This window comes from Macaca fascicularis, chromosome 19 (assembly GCF_037993035.2).
Source record: "Macaca fascicularis isolate 582-1 chromosome 19, T2T-MFA8v1.1".
NCBI classification, from domain to species: Eukaryota; Metazoa; Chordata; class Mammalia; order Primates; family Cercopithecidae; genus Macaca; species Macaca fascicularis.
The window spans coordinates 49,630,683-49,655,035 of NC_088393.1; the positions used below are offsets into that span (position 1 = coordinate 49,630,683).

Here is a 24,353-nt window from a genome sequence, read left to right on the forward strand (position 1 = left end):
AATGTCTGTGCCTTCTCCAAGTATGTCTGATTTGATTGGTGCATGGTGTGGCCCAGCCATTGGTTGGTTAAGAGTGCTTCCAAGGAAAATGGTCATTTTATTGTGGAGGAATTTTAGTCCAGGGCTCAAAGTTAACATCCCGTTAATTAGAGATATCGACATCTCAGGGCATCCTAATATGGATGGAGAAGGCACAAAATCACCTCTTTGGTTTTCTTGCCTGAAGTGCATAACCTCAGTTTAATCATGAGAAAAAATTAGAAAAATTTAAACTGAGGATAACTCTACAAAATAACACGCCAATTCTTTTCAAAAATGTTAAGGTCATGAAGGCAAAAGAAATTCTGAGGAACTGTCCCAAATTAAAGGAGACTTAGAGGACAGAACAATGAGATGCAATGTGTGGTCATACATTGGACTCTGTTTCAGAAAAAGGACATTAGTGGGAAGATAAAGAGGATTTGAATAAGGTTTGTAGATTCATTCATTGTACGATGCCAGTGATCATTTATTGATTTTAATGTTTGCACTGTGGTTATCTAAAACAATATTTAGGGAAGTTGAGCAGAAAGTATATGGGGACTCTATTGTTGGAACATTTTTGAAAGTCTGAAATTATTTCAAAATGAAAAGTTTGGAAAACAAAGAAGAAATCTAGGTATTTCTGTTAAGTTGCCAGAGTTGAAGACCATTTCCCAAGTTATCTTGCCTAATATTGTAGAGTAATCTTCCTGGAAATGCTATTTGTCATGTTTGTGAGCTTCTCAGAGCTTTCCAGTGACTTCTCTTATCTGTAGGATGAAGTTCCCATTCCTTAGGCTGTCATTCAGAGCCCTCATAGCCCGGCCCCAATCTACCCCCTTGATTTACATTGAAGGACCTGACCCACATTTTACTTTCTCATTTCCAAACATTTTCTAATTATTTTCCCTGTTCATATCATACCCTTGCCTGTGTTCTCAGCCTCCTGAGTTGTTCTTTGTCCTAATGGCCCATTTCAGATCCTGTCTCTTCGTTGAAGCCTGTATAGTTATTTCTGTTAGAAGCAGTCATCTTTCCTTTCTTTGAATTCCTGTAGGCACAATGGTATGGAGTGAAACATGAGTTTTATTTTATTATATTATATTTTAGAAAAAATCAATTTATTCTGCTCATTAAAAGTTTTTCTTTTAAAAAAACTTAAAATTTTGATTGGAGAAGGATTAGAGATTAAATTGTTGATGTTTGAATTTTATTGTGGTTTTAAAAAAACTTTTATTTTAGGTTCAGGGTACATGTGCAGCTTTGTTATGTAGGTAAACCCGTGTCACAGGGGTTTGATGTACAGATTATTTCATCACCCAGCTACTAAGCCTAATACTCAGTAGTTATGTTTCCTGCTCCTCTTCTTCCTCCCACTCTCCACCCTCTTGTAGGCCTCAGTGTCTGTTGTTCCCCGTATTATGTCCATGTGTTCTCATCATTTAGCTCCCACTTATTTTTTAATTTTAATTTAATGTAATGTTATTTATTTATTTATTTATTTTTTCGAGACACAGTCTCGCTCTATCGCCCAGGCTGGAGTGCAGTGGCGCCATCTCCGCTCACTGCAAGCTCCGCCTCACGGGTTCTGGCCATTCTGCCTCAACCTCCCGAGTAGCTGGAACTACAGGCACCCACCACCATGTCCAGCTAATGTTTTTGTATTTTTAGTAGAGACAGGGTTTCACTGTGTTAGCCAGGATGGTCTCGATCTCCTGACCTCATGATCCACCCGCCTCAGCCTCCCAAAGTGCTGGGATTACAGGCATGAGCCGCCGCACCCAGCCTTATCCCCACTTATAAGTGAGAACATGCAGTATTTGTTTTTCTGTTTCTGTGTTAGTTTGCTAAGGATAATGTCCTCTAGCTCTACCCATGTTCCTGCAAAAGAGATGATCACATTATTTTTTATGGCTGCATAGTATTCTGTGGTGTATATGTACCACATTTTAAAAATGCAGTTTTCCATTGACAGGCATTTTGGTTGATTCTGTGTCTTCTCTATTGTGAACAGTACTGCAGTGAACATTCGTGTGCATGTGTCCTTATGATAGGATGATTTATATTCCTCTGGGTATATACCCAGTAATGAGATTGCTGGGTCAAATGGTAGTTCTGTTTTTAGCTCTTTGAGGAATTGCCATACTGCTTTCTACAATGATTGAACTAATAATTGACACTCCCACCAACAGTGTATAAGCACCCCCTTTTCTCCACAGCCTTGCCAGCATGTTTTTTTTTTTTTTTTTGACATTTTTGATAATAGCCATTCTGACTAGTGTGAAATGGTATCTCACTGTAATTTTGATTCGCATTTCTTGAATGATCAGTGATAGTGAGCTTTCTTTCCTATGCTGTTTGGCCACATGTATGTCTTCTTTTGAAAAGTGTCTGTTCGCCAGGTGGAGTGGCTCACACCTGTAACCCTAGCAATTTGGGAGGCTGAGGTGGGTGGATTGAGGTCAGGAGTTCAAAACCAGCCTAGTCAACATGGTGAAACCCTGTCTCTACTAAAAATGAAAAAAAAAAAAATAGCTGGATGTGGTGGTGGGCACCTGTAATCTCAGCTACTTGGGAGGCTGAGGCAGGAGAATTTCTTGAACTCGGGAGGTGGAGGTTGCAGTGAGCTGAGATCACGCCACTACACTAAAAAAAAAAAAAAAAAAAAGTGTGTTCATGTCCTTTGCTCACGTTTTAGTGGTTTTTTTTTTCTTGTAAATTTGTTTAAGTTCCCTATAGATGCTGGATATTACATTTTTGTCAAATGCATAGTTTGCAAATATGTTTTCCCACTCTGTAAGTTGTCTATTTACTCTGTTGTTAGTGTCTTTTGCTGAAAGCATGAGTTTAGGATTCAGAAATATGTGAGTCTGAGTCCTTTTGTCAGGTGAGATAAGGGACAAGTTAATTTTGATGTCTTGGAATAGAGGGATAATAGTGCCTACTTAAAGGGTCATTGTGAGCATTGGATGAGGTGCAAACATAAAGGTCCCCAGCATATAGCAGATTACTTCCTCTTCATTCCTGTAGCTCAGTGGTTCCAAAGGTATTGTGGGTGGTGTGAACTCTCTTATCAAAATTTTCTATAGATCTTCAAAAATATTTGTATCTGGTCATCACTAAGATGACCTTGAACTGAACTGAATGCTTAGGACTTTAAGAAGTTCAACTGACATTTGGATTTTTGTGAACACAACTCAGTAAATAAATTATCTATCAACAGAGGAATGTAACCTAGCAGAGGAAGAAGGGAATGACAATGGGATTGTAAATGGGAGAAAGCTGTGATGCCTTCCACACTCATCCCTTTGTTCTCAGTCAGACAATATCAAGAAAGTACAACTTCTAAAATTATGTAAAGGAAAATAAACACCTCAGGACTGCCAAACTCATTTCACCAAAGCGATACTTCAGCCTGGAGATTGAGTCATGCAAGACCCTCATTTTTTCCCCAAATGAACAACTGTTACTTTACAACCTTGTGTCAAAGCATTGTACGTTAGCCAGAGCCTCAGGAGAAGACGAAAAGGCCCTAGGCATATCCGGATGACCTCCCTCATAAATTGTTTTTTTGCTGTCCTCGAACCACATTTGAAGTGTATTTGTGGAATAGACTCTTCCAAGTACTCTTGAATATTGGCTTCTCATAACTATGGAGATCATGCCATTGGACTAGGAAAAAAAACCCAGGACTTTAGTTACAAATAAATGCATTCATGATGATTGCTAACCCAACATCAAGTGGAACAAGAGTGAATTATGTGGGGGTAAATTGATACAGGACTAAAATGATTTTTTCATGACCTTTTTTGTCATGAAAAAATTTCATGCTGACTTTTTTAATGTTTTGTTCTCCAGAGTCAAAAAAGTTTTTTTTTTTTCTTCCTTTTGAGCTTTTTAGCGTACAACAAATTGGGTAAAGTATAATTTTGTGAGCACAATTTGAAAGATTTATCTTTCTCTCTACCCAATTTCTACAAAAATAAACTATTTGTGCATATTCTTAATTTATGGCAATATAGGTATTTGCATAAATTCCATAAGAATTTGTTTTCTCTTGTAACAGGATACAATTGGAGACACTGGTTATTTTACTAAGGCTTTGAGTGAAATGGTATATTTTCAGATATGACCAGAATGCTATGAGGAATTGAGATTGACTTTATAGAACTCACAAAAAGCCTCTTAGACAGACTGACCTGGTTACCTTGTCTATGCAGTTTCTTTAAAAAGTTAATGATCTGTGGTAAGTAAAGAATGTCACTTTCTGATAGGGCCAGGAATCCCCAAGTTATTTTGAGACCTCAAGAAAAGAGGAATTCACGTAATTCATACAAGTATCTACAGGCACAGATAAATCCCTGGCTTGTATAGCCTTGAGAGGCTTTTGGAAGTCTAATTTGAGATTCCTTACGAAAAAGGTCTCAGCAAAGCCAATTTAAAAAGACTCTCTTTATGCCAACCACTATTGTTGCTGTACTTTATGCAAATAATCAGGCCAGGTATAAGACTAAAACTTATTTTGCAAATACATTTGTCCTACTATGATTTGTCTTTCATAAAAATGGGAGCCTGGAGAGAGAAAAATTTGTGTTTCAGAAGAAAACTTCAGTACAACTGTTATTAAATTCTAGGCTTGTTCATTATTTTTGAGTTTTATTATTTGCCTATAATTTGGACTGAATCCTAAATTCTTTCCTGGCTATGAGTATCAAAAGTAATGATTTCAAGATTTTCTTCCATTTTGGAATATTAGAAATGAAAAATGTGCTTTTCTTCAAGCCCTGAAAACTGAAACTAGACGAGTTAAGTAAACTGTTGGAGAAATCACAGGAACTTATATATAAAGAACCTTTGTGCCTGTTGATGTATGGACTACACAAAAGGGTCACATGAACACTAGATTTGGACTGAGATTCAGAGAAATCTGTGAGAGTGTCACTGCAGTTAGAAGATGCTTCAGAGACTCTAGAAAAATGAGTCTATAGGCCGGGCGCGGTGGCTCATGCCTGTAATCCCAGCACTTTGGGAGGCCGAAGCGGGCGGATCACGAGGTCAGGAGATCAAGACCATCCTGGTTAACATGGTGAAACCCTGTCTCTACTAAAAATTACAAAAAATTAGCCGGGCGTGGTGGCAGGTGCCTGTAGCGCCAGCTACTCAGGAGGCTGAGGCGGGAGAATGGCCTCAACCCAGGAGGCGGAGCTTGCAGTAAGCCGAGATCGTGCCACTGTGCTCCAATCTGGGCGGCAGAGCCAGACTCTGTCTCAAAAAAAAAACAAAAAAAAGAAATGAGTCTATCCTATAGATTGCTGCAGACATTACAGGTGAGCCAATGTGCAACTGGAAGTGTTAGTGGCGATGGCCCAAAGAATTGCTCTAATCGAGGAGGCAGTTGTGTATCCTCGATTGGATTCCAGGATTATACTTTTTGTTGTTGTTGTTGTTGCTATAATTAGTCCTTGGTCCTTTTCTGATTTGACTTCACCCCCTTTTCCATGGGAGATGACTTCCTAGGAATGAGCCTTCATAGGGATGTAAGATCAGATGAAACATACAGCCACAAAGTCATGTATTTAACAGTGATTTCTCTGAAAGATTTAGAATAATATAGGGGGTGGGCAGGTGTGGTGCCCTGCCCATAGACCACACCCGGCCTATAGACTCATTTTTCTAGAGTCTCTGAAGCATCTTCTGAAATCTTCACATTTTGAAAGGCCAAGGTGGAAGGATCGCTTGAAGCCAGGAGTTCAGGACCAACCTGAGCAACAAAATGAGACCACATCTCTACAAAAAATAAAATAAAATAAATTAGCTGGGTGCAGTGGTGCATGCCTGTAGTTTCAGCTATTCGGGAGGCTGATGTGGGAGGACCTCCTGAGCCCAGGAGTTTGAGGCTACAGTGAGCTACGATCATGTCACTACACCCTAGCCTAGGTGACAGAGTATTTTTTTTTTCTTAAAAAAAAAAAAGCAGGGTGGGGGGTGGGGGGAACAGGAAGCCAGAAAGCCTCAGGGATCTCCAGATGATTGCCCCCTAAATAGTTCTTTGCTGGCCTCAAAATCTTTCAAAATGTATAGCGTTTCATAAAACAAGGCATGTCAATTATAACTTCAGGTGTGCAATCAAAATCTAGCTCCTAAAACTAGAGCCTGTTAAGTTTTATTCTAATATTTATCGTCCCAGGCACAGAACAAAGGCAAGATGAGATCAATTATTCTTCCACCTATCCCATCTCTTTCTACCTGCCTTCCCCCCCGTAAGGAAATATATAAATACTAAGCCTTCTGCAGCCTCTTCAGAGAGAACATTACACCCACAGAAGTTTTCTGTGATTCGTATTTTTCCAGGGTGCACTCTCAAGCTCTGGCTCCATAAACCTTAACTGGTTAAGACCCTTGCCTCAGTCACTCATTCTGGATGACCACCATGAGTCTTGCACAGGCCTTCACTGATCCCTTTGCTACCCAGGTGATGTGTACCTAGGTGAATTAGGTTCCCACGAGTCAAACACTCTTCTCCCTTTCTGCCTCCTCTACCTCCCCCTCCTCATTCAGTGCTGTGTGCCCAGGTCTGGCCCCAGCTCCCAGGCCATTAGTATTAACCTAAGAAAGCAAGACCAGGAAGAACAGGCTGAGAAGGAAGTCAGAGGCCAACAGGCATGCAAAGAGGCAGATGAGACTGTCATTTCTCAGAGCCACCCACTCTGGGTGTGTTTTATGACTGCTACTGGATTTGGAATCTTTTCCTCTTTGTGGCCATAATAGGAATTCACCCTTCTCCTACTTCCTTCCTGTTATACTTTCTATTCATAGGGAACTCCATTTGTGACCAGAGAATGGCTGTAAAAATGGTTGACAGTTGAGTAAAACTGACTTTATAATGACTGGGAACCTGGCTCTGTTTTTTTCCAAAAGAGACTGAGATTCCTCAAAGCCAGCTTTTATGCAGGGCTGTGCCATTGTGAGTGTGGCGTTAGGGAACAGGTGCATAAGTGAAGGGTGAGACAGAAAACAAAATCCGGGCTCTTTGTCAAATCCTGAAAGTAGAGGCGGCAAAAATCATTCTGGAAGGTGGATGTCATTCAGGAGACCTTGGAAATCTCAGGGTATCCTCTTCCCAGATGAAGTGGAGGATGAGGTTAAATTATGGAGTTGGGTGATAGTGGGTACATTACTTCTCTGCCTCGTTTTTTTTTTGACGGAGTCTCAATCTGTCACCCAGGCGAGAGTGCACTGGCGCGATCTCACCTCACTGCAAGCTCTGCCTCCTGGGTTCACGCCAGTCTCCTGCCTCAGCCTCCCGAGTGGCTGGGACTACAGGCGCCTGCCACCAGGCCTGACTAATTTTTTTGTACTTTTAGTAGAGATGGGGTTTCACCATGTTGGCCAGGATGGTCTCAAACTCCTGACCTTGTGATACGCCCGCCTCAGCCTCCCAAAGTGCTGGGATTATAGGTGTGAGCCACCGCACCTGGCCTGCTTCATTTTTTTAATCTGTAAAAATGGGGATAACATGCAGGAATTTTTGTGAAGATGTTAGCTACATGGAAAGATCTTAGAATAGTGCCTGGCACATAGTGAGTGCCAAGTCAGTGCAAACTATTATGATTATGGGAATAGGAAAAGGTGCCATCCTGGATGTGTAGGGTGAGGAGGTATTTTCCAGCCAGGGTCCTAGCAGGCCAACTGGAGATGAAGATGGTTAAGCAGAAGCAGCTTAACTTCCAAGAGTGGAAGGATTGGGGAGCAGTAACTCATGCACAAGATTCTGTGAAAATGCCTTTACCCAACAGCAGGGATACCCAGAATGGGTGTGGCTTCTGTCACAATTGTTGCCGGAGAGTGTGTCCTAGACTCAAATGGCTTTGGTCTAAGCCAAGTACAGAAACGGGCTTCAGGGCTACCTTGCACATAGCATTCATCTCGTCAAAGGAAAGCATTCGTCTTGTTAAAGGAAAATATTCATTTTGCTAAAGGAATCCCCTCTTGTAGCCCTGGTTATTATTTTTGTCTCAGTACTACTCTTGTTTATAGGTTGTGAAGAGAAAGACTGAAGAAGTGTGAAATACGGAAGTGCATGTATGAATTAACAGGGCAGAATTGGGACTGAGAAAGTGTGTATCAATTTATGTGAACATAAAGAGGACTTCTTGTTTTAAACAGACCTCTTTGTATAAATAATGTGGGCTGTCTTGAGTGGATGGCAGACTCTATCACGAGAACAGCCCAGCAGAGTCCCAAGAGAATGGGGAGCATGACTTCTTTCTCAATGGCAAGTTAAGAGTGTGTAAGTCGATGAAGAGAGAGGAGATGAAGAAGAAGATGGGTGAGGATCAGAGAAATGAGATGGTGAAAAGAACAGATTGAAAGGAATGTTTACCGAGTGCTCATTGGGTACAGGCTCTGTGACTAATACCTTACACATCTTAATTTACTCTTGGACTGTCATCTTCTGATACAGTAAGAGTCATCTTTGTGCTGCCGATGAGAAAAGGCTGTGGGAGGTGAAGTGAGTGGTCCAGGATCATCCAGCCAGGAACCTGTGCATGTTACTTTATTTGGCAAAAAGACTTCACTGTTGAGATGGGAGGTTATTCTGGATTATCTGGGGAGGCTCAGTGTAATCAGAAGCGTCCTTGTAAGTGAAAGAGGGAGGCGGGAGGGTCAGGGTGAAAATGCAGCAGCCGGAGAGACTCCACTAACCATTGCTGGCTGTGAACATGCATCAAAAGATAACATTTCAACTAATGTAGTTACAGATCTAATAGGCTTTTATTTGTGATTCAGGATTTGGGGCAGCTCCCACTCTACGAACACAATGATAGCTCCCCCTGGGCAATACAATAACAGAACAATGGGTTTTGTCAAATTGGAGCCAGTAAACAGAGCCATAGAAATAAATGGATCGGTTAACATCAGGGTACTTCAGGTTACTTTTTTTTGGGGTAAATGTTAAAGCAGAGGGGACTTCCTTATGATGTTGACTCAGGGAGACTGGAATCTTCTGTTTTCAGAAAACACTAGTCTGTTTTGAGATCTGCTTCCTTAAAATTCCAGTTGGAGTATGTAGCATGTAGCATGAGTGGCTCTAATTTGGAGTCTTTAGACTCTCACTTTAGTGAGAGTGTGACCAAAACTTAAAGCATTAGCATTACCTTCAGTTATCATCATTTTTGGCTTCCATCATTTATAGGTTATGATATCCTCCTGATCACACATTTCTTTGAGTTTATGTAATTCCAGCCAAATAGAGACCATTTGATATTTGATGGATGGCAGCACGCAAACATTTAAAACTTTTAGAGATTACAGCACACCAGGGAGACCGCTAGTATGACGATGAGGAAGATAATGTTAAGAGTTTGGAGTATGCACTTTTGGCAAGATGCAAACCAACTAAAATAGAATAGATCAAAGAATGAACCAGATGAGTGTAGCCATTTTAACCAAGTAGCATGTTTGTTAGTTTTTGTAACTGAGACTCTGTAACACCTGATATATTTGTCCATGTGCAACAAGAAGCGTCATAAACTATAGAGACTCCTTTCTGATCAGCCAATAGGGAGCAATTTTATTATCTAGCGTTGCATACCTGGGTTAAATTAAAACAGGCAGTGAGAACAAGTAAGTCTAGGAGTCTGACTCTAAAAGGGACCATAGTACATTTGAACAAACAGTTGTGTTAAAGATGCTGCTAACATCAGCCATTGGGTGGACTAAAGGATCTCATACGTAAAAATTTGGGGTTGACACGATAGATTAGACAGTTAATCTATCATTCTATGTATATTCTCAAATATAACATCCCAATCAAAGCCTTGGTAATATAACGGATGTTTTAAAATATGTTCCATTATAAAGATAGCAGATTCTCACTGAACTTGTACAAATAACTGAATTACAATAAACATATGAATACTCAGGAATAGTTGCCTAGTTCTGTGGCAGTCAGGTAGGGAGCAAAAGTAAATGTTATAATTTTTGTTCACAAAAGTCTACTTTACCAAATGGCAGTAAGTTATAGATAGCTTAAAAGATGAAGAAATTCATAAATCTGAAAAAGAAAACACTTAAAGAATTGGCAAATTTTCAAATAAAAAATCTTAAAAATGGGCTGGACGCAGCATCCCAGCACTTTGGGAGGCTGAGGCAGGCGGACCATGAGGTCAGGAGATCGAGACCATGGTGAAACCCTGTCTTTACCAAAAATACAAAAAACTAGCCGGGCGCGGTGGTGGGCGCCTGTAGTCCCAGCTACTCGGGAGACTGAGGCAGGAGAATGGTGTGAACCCGGGAGGCAGAGCTTGCAGTGAGCCAAGATCGCGCCACTGCACTCCAGCCTGGGCGACAGAGCCAGACTCCATCTCAAAAAACAAACAAACAAACAAACAAACAAAAACTTAAAAATATTATCCTCATTATTATTTAGTTCAATGAAATTGATGTTTTTTTCCTTCTGTGTTTTGGTCGGCAATTTCATGACGGTATCAGCCTGTTTGCAAGTTCTTAGACAGTTCAGTGGTATGATCTTAAAGTTATCAGAAACTTGTGTTTGAGAGTGCTTGTCAGAGTCTTTTCCATAAATCTTGAAAAAGAAGCAATTTTGAATGGTAGCTTATTGCAAATGCTTTGAGGAAGAATATAAACAACTGTCTGTGAATGACAAAGATTGAAAACGACTATGGTTAAAACTCTGAGGGGAGTTCATTATGATAAAGACACGGCTCACATAGAAATTTTGTTACTTCTGTGGCATATGACATTATGAATGATAACATATTCGATTTCTAGGAATCTCATGTAATTTTTGGAACACTCATATCAGTAACATACCTGTAAATATAACTTAGAGAAGGTTTAGCAGCACTTATCAGTTGACAATGCTTTCCATGTAATTTAACATATCAAATAAGGCAGCTTTTCCACTTAGCTTCTGTTTTTCAACTGGATTACTGAGTTTTTGGTGGAGCCCATTAATGAATAGGGCCAGCAAAGTATAGGCTTGTATATGTTGAAAAAGTTTTCTAGGAAATTCTAATGCTCCCAGCTAAAGAACCATTGTTTTAGCCTCATGTTCTACCTATTAGAACAGGAGTTCTCCATCCTGGTTATGTGTTAGTAGCATCTGGGAAGGCTTAAAAATTACCAATGCCTGGGTCCCACTCCAGATAGTGGGTCAGAATTTATGGGTGGGGCTTGAGCATCATTTAAAAAAATGTTTCTCAGTGATTCCATTGTGTGGCTATATTTCCCATCAGATTTCTCTGATTTCTTGTGGCATTTACTTTTTTCTATTTTGGTATCACAATTATTTTTCATATCTTATCTCCTGTCTTAGGCTGTATGTTCTCTGGGGTAGGGACCCTGCCTTCTTCATTTCTGTATCTTTCATGAACACACGAATTGGTCATCAGGAAAAGGTTCTCAACAACACATAGGTTGTGTCCTGAATCTCAGGTTCACACATTAATGCGAGAGTCATTGTTCTCCATGAGGTCAGAGGTTACTTGTTTTGAAGGGTATGTGGGTAATTCCACAGTTCAGATGGTGGATGGGAAATTACCCTGTTTCTAAGCATAGCATTGGAACTAAGAGTTCTATGTGTACTTGGGGTAGAGGGGCAGGGATGTGTAGGAAGACAGTTCTAATTAGGATGGAGGAATTATACTAGGAAGTAGAGATAAAGGAAGTGAGAAGGATTAGTAAAGAGAAGAAATGTGAACTTATAAAATAGGCCAGAATAGGACCCTTTAGATTCTTCAGTAGGTGAGTGAACTAGATTTTAGGAAGGTAATGAGGCAGTCATATGCAAGGAAGATTTTGAAGCCTGGAGACAAGGAGTCAAGCAGGACTTTGAACAGTTCGTTGAGGTCTGTGGGAATGGAGAGAATGACGCAAGTGAGAGATGTTAAGAAAGGATCAGAAGACTTTCATAGTGTATTGAATCTGGGAAACAAATGAGCAGAGGTTGGGGATAATTATGTCTAAGAGACAGTGGGGTACAGGAAGCATGCAGACCAGGGAAGAAGAGACCTGCAGGAATTAGTGCTGAGAAGCAGGAGTTTATTGGGAGGAGGAGGAGATCCAGTCCCAGGATACAGGTCTCTCTCCCAAACATGGCAGTCAACGCTGCAGGAAACAGGACAAGAGGAAAGGCCATCATACCTGCCAGTCTTCCTGAAATGCAGAAACTACACCAGGGCTACTATGTCAGAGCCACCCTGGCAAGTATTCCAATCATGATGCTGACAGTGGCCCTAGCTGAGAGGCCAGGAGAACTTCCTTGTACTGAAGCATCTGTCATGGAAAGAAAAGAAAAGAAGGAATGAAGGTGATGCCATTTTACAGTGGGGTACCCCAGGAACCAGTTCCTAGCATGAAGTAGTCTCTACTTGTTTTTTCAAGGAATACATTATTTTTTGTGGGAAGCTTGCTGGGAGGTGATTAGCCATCTGTATTCTTGCAGGGTTTTTTCCCTCTCACCATGTTTCTAGGCTGGTGATCAGGCCTCTGTCAATTTCATCCTGGCCTTTCTTTACTTAGATATTTTTGAAGGCTTTGTGATGTGAAAAAGCTGATTGCTATGTGTCATTAGAACTTTCCACCTTTTCACGGTTGCATCTTTTTCTGAGTGTCTTAGTTTTGGCAGGTCTCTATGGCAGGGAGTTGATTGACAGAAGGCCCAGGTCAGGGCATTCCAAATTGACCACCTCCTTTGCACAGAGACCTCTCTTTCCAGGGGCTCCCGGAAGGGGTATGGAAGCAAGCCCAGTATTGTGAGACTCTGTTTAACACTGACGGGTGACTAGTTGGAGGACGCCCCATCAGCCTTGCCTAAACTCACTTAGAACTGCATTGCTATCTAAAACTTCCTTTTCTTTCTCCTTCACAGGAATCAAATCTGCATCGTGGTCTGAGGGCTCTCCTGGGCTCCTCTCACACCTGCCCCACTTTCCCTCACAGGTGTTTTTCCTAATAAATTATCTTGCATGTCTAATCTCATCTTGGTTGCATCTCATTGGGTAAAAACTAACATACTTGGTTTGATTCTTTGCACTTAGTTTTTTTTCTGTCTCTTTCACATGTAGCCAGTAACCATGTCCTCGTGTTTTCTGTGTTGCCTCTTTTTTAAATATGTGTGTGTGTTTACATAAGATACCTCTTACACACACACACACACACACACACACAACCTTTTGCATCTGTTTCTTTATTTCTATTGGAACCGTTTACTTTTGGCCCTCACCAGTCAACTCAGGTTGATTATTAATGCTATGTTAGCTACTGCTGGGGGCGCCTCCTATGGGCCAGGCCCTGTGCTAAATACTTTACCTGTATCTCATTTGTTTTATACAATAATCCTGTCAGGTAGACATTATTTCCATTTTACAGATGAGATGACAAAGGCTTAGAGTGGCGAAAAAACTTTCCTGATGTCATATGACTGGTGAAAAGTAGACTTGAGATTTGATTCTAGGACTACCCAACTTGAAGCTAATGATTATAGTAGTAATATACCAGCTAAAATTTATGAAACATTTTCTCTGTGTGAGGCATTTTGCTGAAGGTTTCATTGATGATTACATTAAACCCTTAAAACAATGCTATGAAGCAAACACTGTTACTGCAGTTTTCAGTTGAGAAATCAGAGGCTCAGAGAAGTTAAGAATCTTGTGCAAGAAATTTGTAACTGTAAACACTTACAAAAGAGGAAATAAATCAACAACCTAATTTACAACTTTATGATATAGGAGAAAAACTAAACCCAAACACAGTGAATGAAGGAAGTAATAAGGATTAGAGTTGATATAAATGAAATGGAGAATGGAAAAACAGTAGAGGAAATCAATGAAACCAACAGTTGGTTCTTCAAAGTAAGATCAACAAAACTGATAACCATTAACTAGATTGACTAAGAAAAAAAAGAGAGAAGATTGAAATTGCTATACTCAGAAATGAAAATGGACTCCCAGCATGGTGGCTTACACCTTCAATCCCAGCACTTTGGGAAGCCAAATCGGAAGGATTGCTTGAGGCCTGGAATTTGAAACCAGCCAGGGCAACATAGGGAGATCTTGTCTCTACAAAATTTAAAAAAAAAAAAAAAAAAAAAAATCAGCCAGGCATGGTGGCATGCGCCTGTAGTTTCAGCTACCTGGGAAGCTGAGTTGGGAGGATCACTTGAGCTCAGGAGGTTGAGACTATAGTGAGTTGTGATCACACCTCTGCACTCCAGCCCAGGCTAGCCTAAAGAGTGAGACTCTGTCTTTCTCTCTCTCTTGCTCTCAAAAAAAAGAAAAAAAAAAAAAAAAAAAAAAAAGAGAAAAAGAAAGAAGAAAAGAAAATGGAGATATTATATATCAGTTCTAGAGAAATATTGTTTACAAAAATACTATGAATAACTGCATGCCAATAAAGTGGATAACCTAGGTGAAATGGACAAATTCCTAGAAACACACACAAAAAGTCTAAATAGACCCATAATTAGTAGGAAGTTTGAATAAAAATTTCATTTGACAAAATTCAATATTCTTTCTTAATAAAAACATACTGAGTATGAATGGAAGGAAACCATCTCAGTATAATAAAGGCAGTATATGAAAAGCCCAAGGCTAACATCATACTCAATAAAGAAAGACTGAAAGCGTTCTCCCTATGATCAGGAACAAGACAAGAATGCCTGCTTTTGCCACGTCTGTTTAACATAGTATTACAAGTCCTAGCCAGAGAAATTAGGCAAGAAAAAAAAAAAAAGACTTTCAGATTGGAAAGAAGAAGTAAAATTATCTGTCTGTTCACAGCTAACTTGAACTTCTATGTAGAAAACTCTAAAGATGAAAAAAACCTGTTAGAATTTATGAATAAATTCAGTAATGTTGCAGGATACAAAATCAACGTGCAAACATCAGTTGCATTTCTGTATACTAACAATGAACAATCTAAAAAGGAAATTAAGAAAAAAATTTAATTCACATTAACATCAAAAAGAATAAAATACTTAGGGATAAGTTTAACCAAGGAGGTGAAAGGATTGTATTCGGAAAACTAGAAAACACTGCTGAAGGAAATTAAAGACAACCTCAATAAATGTGAAGACATTTTGTTTTTATGGATTGGAAGACTCAGTATTGTTAGGAGGACAATACTACGCAAAGGGAGCTATGGATTCAACACAATTTCTTTCAGAATTCCAATGACTTTTCTTTTTGCAGAAAGAGAAAAATCTATCCTGAAGTTCATATGGAATTTCAGGACTCAAAATAGCAAAACAATCGTGAAAAAAAGAACCTTGAGAAAAAATGCTGAATCCTGATTTCAGCATTTACTACAAAGCCACAGTAATCAATACAATGTGGTACTTGCATAAAGGAAGACATAGAAACCAGTGGAATGGAATAGGAAGCCCAGAAAGGAATGCTTGCATATATGGCCAAATGATTTTTTTTTTTTTTTTTTGAGACGGAGTCTTGCTGTGTCACCCAGGCTGGAGTGCAGTGGCGCGATCTCGGCTCACTGCAAGCTCCGCCTCCCGGGTTTACGCCATTCTCCTGCCTCAGCCTCCGAGTAGCTGGGACTACAGGCGCCCGCCACCACGCCCGGCTAGTTTTTTGTATTTTTAGTAGAGACGGGGTTTCACCATGTTAGCCAGGATGGTCTCGATCTCCTGACTTCGTGATCCACCCGCCTCGGCCTCCCAAAGTACTGGGATTACAGGCTTGAGCCACCGCGCCCGGCCGGCCAAATGATTTTTGATAAGGGTGCCAATACCACTCAATGAAGAAAGTGTAGTCTTTTCAACAAATGATTTTGGGAAAGCTGGAAATCCATGCAGAAGGATGAGCTGAACCTTTACCTGACACCATATACAAAAAACTAACCCACAGTAGGTCAAAGACCAAATGTAAGAGTAAAAACTATAAAACTCTCAGAAGGAAACTCAGGGAAAAAAACTCCACGACATTGAATTTCACAGTGGTTTCTTGGTTATAACAACAAAAGCATAGGCAACAAAAGAAAAAATGGGTAAGTTGAACTTCATGAAAATCAATACCTTTTATACATCAAAGAACATTGTCGAGGAAGTGAAAACGCAACCCTTGAAGTGGGAAAAATATTTGCAAATCATGTCTGATAAGGGATTAATTTTCAGAATATATGAAGAACTACTACAAATTCACAACAGCAAAAATCTAACAACCCAATTAAAAAAGGACGAAAGACTGCCTGGGCGCGGTGGCAGTCGCTCACGCCTGTAATGCCAGCACTTTGGGAGGCCGAGGCGGGTGGATCTCGAGGTCAGGAGATCGAGACCATCCTGGCTAACATGGTGAAACCCCATCTCTACTGAAAATACAAAAAATTAGCCAGGCTTGGTGGCGGGCACCTGTAGTCCCAGCTACTTGGGAGGCTGAGGCAGGAGAATGGCATGAACCCGGGAGGCGAAGCTTGCAGTGAGCCAAGATCGCGCCACTGCACTCCAGCCTGGGCGACATACAAATGGCCAATTAGCACATGCAAAGATGCTCAACATCACTAATACTTAGAGATACGCAAAACAAAACCGCAATGATGGAATACCTCAAACACATTAGGATGGCTTTGATTAGAAAAAAACCACACACACACAAACAAGTGTTTTTAAGGAGGTGGAGAAATTGGAGCTCTAGTGCACTGCTGATGGAAGTGTGAAATGTTATAGCCTCTGTGGAAAATGGTATGGCTGTTTCTCAAACAATTAAGCAAAGAATTACCATTTGATCCAACAATTTCACTTCTGGACATATGTGCAAGAGAACTGGAAGGAATTTGAACAGATATTTGTACACTAATGTTCACAGCAGCATTAGTCACACAATAACCAAAAGGTGAAAACAACTGAAAAGTCCATTGAAAGATAAGTGGATAGAAAAATGAGGTGTATCCATACAATGGAATGTTCTTCAATCTTAACAAGGAAGAAAATTCTGATACATGGTGCAAAATGGATGAACCTTAAAAACATTATGTTAAGTGGAACAAGCCAGACACAAAAGGCGAACTGTTATACAATTCCATTTATATAAGGTTGTTAGAATAGTCAATTACACAGAGACAGAAAGTAGAATGGAGGTTACCAGGGGTTGGGGGAGGAGGAGTAAGAGTTACTATTTATTGGGTAGAGAAATTTAATATGGTAAGATGAAAAAGTTCTGGAAATGGATGGTGGTGATGGTTACACAACACTAAATTGCACGCATCGTAATAGTTAATGGTGGCTGGGCATGGTGGCTCACGCCTGTAATCCCAGCACTTTGGGAGGCCGAGGCAGGCGGATCACCTGAGGTCAGGTATTCAAGACCAGCCTGACCAACATGGAGAAACCCTGTCTCTACTAAAAATACAAAATTAGCTGGGTGTGTTGGCGCATGCCTGTAATCCCAGCTACTTGGGAGGCTGAGGCAGGAGAATTGCTTGAACCCAGGAGGCAGAGGTTGTGATGAGCCGAGATCGCACCATTGCACTCCAACCTGGGCAACAAGAGTGAAACTCCATCTCAAAAAAAAACAAAAAAAGAAAAGAAAAGACATAGTTAATGGTCTCATGTAAAATATATATATAGTGGCTGGTAGTCTTACCTCTATAAATACACACTGGCACTGCCCCTTCCCTCCCATGCAGAACCCCTGTGGCTGAATCTCCCTATGTCTCCAAGTGTGCATCACTCACTGTCCTCCGTGCTGTGCCCACAGCCTCATGCAGCCCGTGACTTCAGAGCCAGGACACAGCTGAGGAGTCTTTCTGGAGGTTCCCTGTCTTCCCATTTTTCTGCAGCCTGACTTGGGGGAGGTTTGGCTTCAACAGGCAACTTAATTTAGCCAGATTTGGGACAGGCCACCTGGGCACCTTCTCCATACACCCTGGCCACTCCCCAGGTGTCACCAGGGGAGCTGGGAGCAGAGATGGGAGCAGAGTCTGAGCTGCTCCTCCCTCATCCAAGGGGCTTCCTCCTCTCATTTGGAGAACGTTGTGGCTTGTTTCAAAGCCTTGGATGTTTCTTTCAGCTAATGGCATAGGTAAAAGAAAACAAAGGGGTAACAGAAACATAGGGGGTGCCATGTGTTGGTGACAAAGAAAAGCAACTTGACCTTGAGGACCCTCCTTCTTCCCACTCTGTGAAGCCCTTTCCATGACATAGGGCTCTGGGGCTGACGAAGGCCCCTTTCCACATTTCTCAGGTCAGCCCCAAGATCAGCCAAGAGAAATCAGAAAAACAGGCAGAAGAGAGTCTGTAGAGATGAATTGGGAGGGTTTAGGAGAAAAATTGGCGATTTGCTTGTGCCATTGGACACAGGCTGGGAATAAAACTTTTTTTCTGGCTCATCTCTGAAAGCCAGATAGACTCTACCAGAAAACATACTGCCAGTGCTCCAGGGATCCACTTACCAGAGACTGTGATCATCCTGACTGTGGTCCCGTTGTGGCCAGTGGCTGAGTTAGTGGCATGGCAGGCATAGGATCCGCTGTTCTTTGCAGTGATGTTGGGGATAAAGAGGTTTTGTGTGTGTTGCTGGAATGTGCCATTGACAGACCAAGAATACTGTGCCAGTGGATTAGAGGCTGCATGGCAGGAGAGGTTGAGATTTACCCCTGGAAGGTAATAGGTGTCTGAAGGGGAAATGTTGGGGGCATCTGGGCCATCTGGAGCAAAGAGAATAAAGCCACAGGTGATGTCATCAGAGGGAAGGGGAAGCTCCTGGTCTGTAGAAAGGCCACAGTGTCCCTCTGAGCCAAGCCACAACTCTAAACTCCCAACCAAACCCCTTCTGTGTCTACTGAGACAGAGTCCAAGACATTTACCCGTTTCTCCCATCAGAAGATGTAGACCCCAAGTCTCCCATGACAGGGACACCCCCTCCCCTCTTATTCTTGGTCGAGGCTGGGCCTACCCATGTTTGCCTGGGGTAGAAAGTCATGACCAGCTGGGTGTCTAGGGGTGGGGATCTGCATCTTTGGAGCTGAGAGGGACTGAGAGGCCCGGCCTCTGGCTATGTGGATTTGGGCTCGCGGCCTGGGCCACAGAGGAACAGAAGATACTCACAGAGGACATTCAGGGTGACTGGATCACTGAAGTTCACACTCACTGGGTTCTGTATTTCACACTCATAGGGTCCTGTGTCATTCCTTGTGACATTGAGTAGAGTGAGGGTCCTGTTGCCATCGGAGAGCTGCAGCCTGGGACTGACCGGGAGGCTCTGACCATTTACCCACCACAGGTAGGTTGTGTTCTGAGTCTCAGGTTCACAGGTTAAGGCCACAGCATCCCTGTCTTCCACGGGATTGGAGTTGTTGCTGGAGATGGAGGGCTTGGGAGTCTCCGCTGTGCAGAGAACAGAGAGAAGATTGTCCTGTGTGGCACCTTTGATTCCTCCACAGGCATCTTTCAATCAGAGTTGGCATCTCCCACCTCTCAGCCTACTCGAGTCCTTAAAAGCCCGTGGCAGGTGTGTATGTCACAAGACAGATGCACGATGATCAGGGCTCAGAGACCATGAGGCCGCCTTCTCTGTGTGGGAGAAGCACAGACTTTCTGAAGTGTGAATTGAGCAGCAGTGCTGGGTTGTGGACACACCCAGGACGGGGAGTTACAGATCCTGGTGTCTCTTCTCATCCCTCCCTGACCGGCTGCCTGCCTAGCCCACCTTGGGGTCCTCACCTGGAACATAGGTGCTGGGTCCCTTCCAGCTTCACAGTCCTACTTTGCCCCTTGAGGTGTGTTTTTGAGAGTTCTGTTTCCAAGAACATTCTAGAGATGGGAGACGATGGGACTTGCCATTGTCCTTAATTCCTGAGGATACTGGGCAGCCTGACCTGGGACTGGGTATTTCAACAGAAATAACACAGGGGAGCCCAGGGGCAAGCCTGGAGGTCGGTTCCGTCATCAGGCAGTGGAGCCACAAGATAGGGCAGTGTTTCCCAGGTGTTTCATCGTGACTTACTTGGGCCAGTGACCTCTAAAGATAGAGCAGAGTCCGAGGAATGATCTAGAAGGAGTGAAGGGGACAGGCAAGAGCAGGTGGCTTTGGAGCAGAACCATGTTTCCTTTCCTTGGTTTTTAATGTCCCTTCTTTCCCTGCAGAGGGCAGGTGAGGAGCTGCGGATCCTCCCATAAATACATGTGGACATTTGCAAATGCAAACTGACTGGCGGGAAGGGGGAGCATGAAGTGCTGGAAATCTGGCTCTCATGGACCATGGGTGTTTGACAGTTATGAGAGAAATTTGGGAAGAAGTTTTGCAAATATTTTCTCCCATTGGACACTATGCAAAGTGAAATAAGTCACTCACAGGATAGATACTGTAGGATTCTACTTACATGAGGTTCCTAGGGTAGTCACACTCACAGAATCACGTAGTAGAATGGTGGTTGCTATGGGCTGGGAGTGGGTGGAATGGAATGTTGTTCATGGGTCTGCAGTTTCAGTTACACAGGATGAGGAGGTTCTAGAGGTGTGCTGTACAGCTTCATGCCTATAGTTCATACACATTGAGTATTTCTTATACATACAGCTTAGGAACAAAAAGTATTTTGAATTTCTAACTTTTTAAAAATTTTGAACGTTTGCAGTATACATACCGGTTTAGTATCTCAAATCTGAAAATCCCAAATCCAAAATGCCCCCGTGAGCATTTCTTTTGAGCATCACATTAGTGGCCAAAAAATGTGGAATTTTGGAGCATTTCAGATTTTGGATTTTTGATGGTCCATGTGTAACTGTAGCTTGCGTTTTAAAATTTGTCAGGAGTTTAGATATTATGTTCTGACTACAGTCAAAAACAAAATTGGAGGAAACATGAAATGTTTACCATAAGTAGAAATTGTTCTTAATTGTCCACAGATATAAATCAGTTGGTGGGAGGAGTATTTCTCTTGATAACAAAATAAGGTTTAGGCGTCCTGTGAATTCCAGCAGGATCACATTATGCTCAAAGGAAGATCCTGAAGTACACTTGAAATTAGCAGCTCCCAGGTAGAGGGAGGCACGTGAGTCCTGTTAGGAGGACACAACCGGTCAGAGAGGAAGTCTTAGGTGTGTCAGTTCCATAAAGGGAGGAACAATGCCAAATTAGGAGAAGGGATGTGTGTTATGTTAGTAAATTTAGAAAGTTTCCTGCCCCTAATTCCTACGCAGAGTTAGGCAAGATTGAGAAGAACCCAAAATAGGCATGTGCAATGCTGTCTTCATTTTCTCTTGACCTCAGGAGACACAGTAGAGTTTGATTAGGTTTTTGCAAATTGGCTACAGTCTAAGTGAAATGCCAGTGGCTCACGCGTCTCCCCACCTGAAGGACCCCATTTATCACAATGATGCCATCACGAGGACACAGATGTGTGTGGAACAGGCAGTAAACCCATCAGACAGCACCTGCCTGGCCATCCAGGATCTAGTCTCTAAAGAGGTTTTGAATCATTCATTCTCTTGTTCATTCCCTCTCTCCTTCATGAGAGAACGATCAAGGGTGTGTCATATGTGGGGCCTGTCCTGGTGCAGGGTATGAGTGGGGAGAGAAAGCAAAGTCTTCTCTTTTGTCCTTCCATGGGAGTGCCAGCAACACATCAGGAAACAGGATTTCAGGTTCAGTGAGTGGGGTTAGGATCTTAGAGGGAGGCTGGACATTACTCGCACCGGCTCTGACAGTTGGGGCAGGTGATTTAGTTCTGTACAAATTAATCAGTTGTGCTGATTTGCTCTCACTTCTCTGAGCTTTGGATGCCCAGGAAGAAAGGATTTGAGTCAATGGATGACCATGGGGTCCATGGAACGCAATAAGCCCTGCTTTCTTGTGGAAGAGAGGATGGGGCTGTGGCTGGAGGGAGACCTCATGCGACCCTGATCTGTCCCTCGTGTTTGTGTGACCCTGGTTCAGTGACTGTGTCTTCCTGTGCCTCCATTTCTTCTCAATAATAAGCTTCTATTAAAATAAATAATAGTCTCCTAAGCCTCCCAGGCCAGTTGGCTGATGACCTAAGAAGCTTGCCCATCTGTCCTCTCCACTCTGAGTCTCAGGCGAAGGACAAGACTCTGTCCTTACCCAGGCTCTGGGTCTGAGCCCTGGCTGGTGAGCAGCTCCAGAAGCCACAGCCCTTAGACGGCTGGTAAATCTTTGCTCCTAGTTGGCCCTGCCCAGGAGGCAATAACCCAGTGCTGGCACAGGTTCCCTGGGGTCACCTGGAGTCAGAATCCTGGGACAGGGGTCTGGAGCAGGGGCGTCCAGGGATGAGCCTCTCTCTGAGGATCCCAGGGGGCCCCTCAGGTCAGGCCCTGACCCAGTTCTTTAGTCTTTCTCAGGGTCAGGTCCATGGGGAGGGCACGGGGTGCTTGGCTGAGACTGATCTCCTCCTGCTGAGCCCCCGCCATCAGACTGTCCTTCCTCTGCCGCGAGTGTCTGCAGGGTCTGGATGCAGGAAAGGAATTCTGATCTGTGGAAGTCTATCTTCCCTGTGTGGGTCCTGCACTACATGTCCAAACCCTAAAGTGGGATGTAATGCAGAGTGGGACACAGGCACAGCCCAGGCCTAACAATCCTGTGTGTGTGAAGTAGAACTGACCTCCCAACACCCAGAGGTCATGGGGAATCACTCACGATGTACGCTGAATTGGCCAGTTACTTCTTCATTCACAAGATTTAGCGTTATGACTTGTAGGGTGTAGGATCCTGTGTCATTTCTGGTGACGTTCTGCATCAGCAGGGTTGCATTGGGGTATATTGTCTCTCGACCGCTGTCTGCAGGCCCTGAGATATTTACTTGAGTTGCTATTACATATCCTATAATTCGACGATTGGCGTCCACCGTTTCCCCTTTGTACCAGTTGTAGCCAAGAGGGTCCTGGGGCAGATTGTGGACAAGTAGAAGAACTTCCTTCCCCTCTGCAGCATTGGATGGCACAGCTTCAATAGTGAGCTGGGCAGTGGTGGGTGGGTTCCAGAAGGTGAAAAGTGAGGCTAGGATGGGGTAGAGAACATCAATCAATATTACAACCTGTGTATTGGGAGTGGAAAAATGGGGACTTTTGCTTTGGAGTTTGTGGTTGTGGTTGTGTGTGTGTGTGTGTGTGTGTGTGTCCCCTACTGAGTCAAGGTCAGCAGCCCCCATTTCTTCAACACCTCTGACCTTAGCATTTCCCTGTGTGAAATCCTCTTCTTCAGGGTTCTTCGCGGCTCCCTCCACACTGCCCTCAGATCCTGCTCACATCAGGTGTTTTGGGAGACCCTTTCCCTGACACCTCCTCTGGAGACCCTGGGTCTTCCCTTTCTGACCTTTCCCTGCTGTGTTCCTTTCAGGGCTCTTGTCAGCACCTGACCTCACATTCTAGATCTCTTTGTGTGTCTGTCTTCCTCCCCAGGAGAGTGTGAGCTCTGTGAGGGCAGGGACTTGTGTGATGTTGGCTGCACCCCAGTGCCTGGGACAGGCTGCAGACTCCTGTGGATGAGTTCATGAGCATTCCCAGGGCCCTCTGCTTGCTGGGGTTTATTTGCCAATGTCTGACATTGTTGGCTAAGGGCAATGTTTCATACCCTGGTTATGCTTTTATTTGAAGTGTCATCTGGTATGGTTATTATTATCATTTTTCAAATTGTAGCAGCCAGTGATGATTAACCAGGAATATGGAACACTTGAGATGTTCCTGCCTCTCACCAATTCCAGTTCAATGTGATTTCCCTGTTGTGACCCCTGCCCCTCTCTTGTGTCCTCTCCTCTGTTAAGGCTCCAACAGAAGCCTTCTGTCCCCTCTCAGAGCCCTGTCCTCCCCAGGAGACCCCAGCTTATCACTGTGCTTCCTCCTCCTGTCCTCTCCCAGGAAGTCCTCTCCTCACCTGTGAGCAGCAGCTCCTGCCAGGGGATGCACCATCTGCAGGGAGGGGCTGAAATGGGCCCCATGGTCTCTGCTGCCTGTGTGGTCTCCTCTATGGAGATAAGCCTGGGATCCAGAAACTTTCTGAGCACGGCTGTCAGCTGTGCTGTCCTTCCTCCTCCTGTACTGAGCCTCTTTCCGGGGCAGGAGCACTTCTCAGGCTCATGGGCGGGGTCTGTGCCCAGGACACCTCTCTGTCCCCTCCCCTCTCAGTCCTGCCTCCTTGTCCCTCCTTTCCCTTTATTTTCTGTCTTTGTTTCAGGCCCCTGGGAATTGCTGAGGCCTCTGCCTCCTTCAGCAGTGATTCTCTCACCCAACCTCTACACACACTATGCCCAGACACACACACACACACACACAGACAAACACACAGAGACCCACACACAGACACACACACACAGACACACACACACACACAAAGAGACACACACAGACA

General features: G+C 43.1%; 1 protein-coding gene and 1 long non-coding RNA gene across 7 annotated transcripts in view; one reads left to right on the plus strand and one right to left on the minus strand.

Moving 5' to 3' along the window:
* The window catches only part of LOC102142708 (uncharacterized), a 161,790-nt gene extending 146,771 nt beyond the window's left edge, over positions 1-15,019 (plus strand). For both annotated transcript variants that reach the window (XR_010583368.2, XR_010583367.2), the window contains one exon: positions 12,917-15,019. This is a non-coding gene — a long non-coding RNA (uncharacterized lncRNA). The remainder of the gene's footprint in view (positions 1-12,916) is intronic.
* LOC102138843 (CEA cell adhesion molecule 8) lies at positions 563-24,045 on the minus strand. 5 transcript variants are annotated; one of them, XM_005589366.5, is made up of 6 exons: positions 23,880-24,045; positions 22,647-23,006; positions 19,103-19,381; positions 18,448-18,702; positions 12,190-12,321; positions 563-1,072 (listed from the first exon to the last, which is right to left on the minus strand). In XM_005589366.5, exons 1-5 carry the CDS (start codon positions 23,941-23,943, stop codon positions 12,230-12,232), a joined length of 1,050 nt encoding a protein of 349 aa, XP_005589423.3. In that variant the 5' UTR covers positions 23,944-24,045; the 3' UTR covers positions 563-1,072; positions 12,190-12,229. The 5 variants fall into 5 exon arrangements, with proteins under 5 accessions (XP_005589423.3, XP_065391643.1, XP_005589424.3 ...); XM_065535571.2 differs by lacking the exon at positions 563-1,072 and adding an exon at positions 2,632-5,808; XM_005589367.5 differs by lacking the exon at positions 563-1,072 and adding an exon at positions 8,433-10,677.
* Positions 24,046-24,353: the final 308 nt, after the last annotated feature.

What these genes read in the sequence shown, in the direction of transcription:
- LOC102138843 (XM_005589366.5), bottom strand. Translation starts at nt 23,943, where the DNA reads ATGGGGCCCATTTCAGCCCCTCCCTGCAGATGGTGCATCCCCTGGCAG. An exon ending in TGGCCAATTCAGCGTACATC is followed by an intron (nt 19,382 to 22,646) that starts GTGAGTGATTCC and finishes TTCTCTGCACAG; the next exon opens with CGGAGACTCCCAAGCCCTCC. An exon ending in CAGGATGATCACAGTCTCTG is followed by an intron (nt 12,322 to 18,447) that starts GTAAGTGGATCC and finishes TTTCCATGACAG; the next exon opens with ATGCTTCAGTACAAGGAAGT.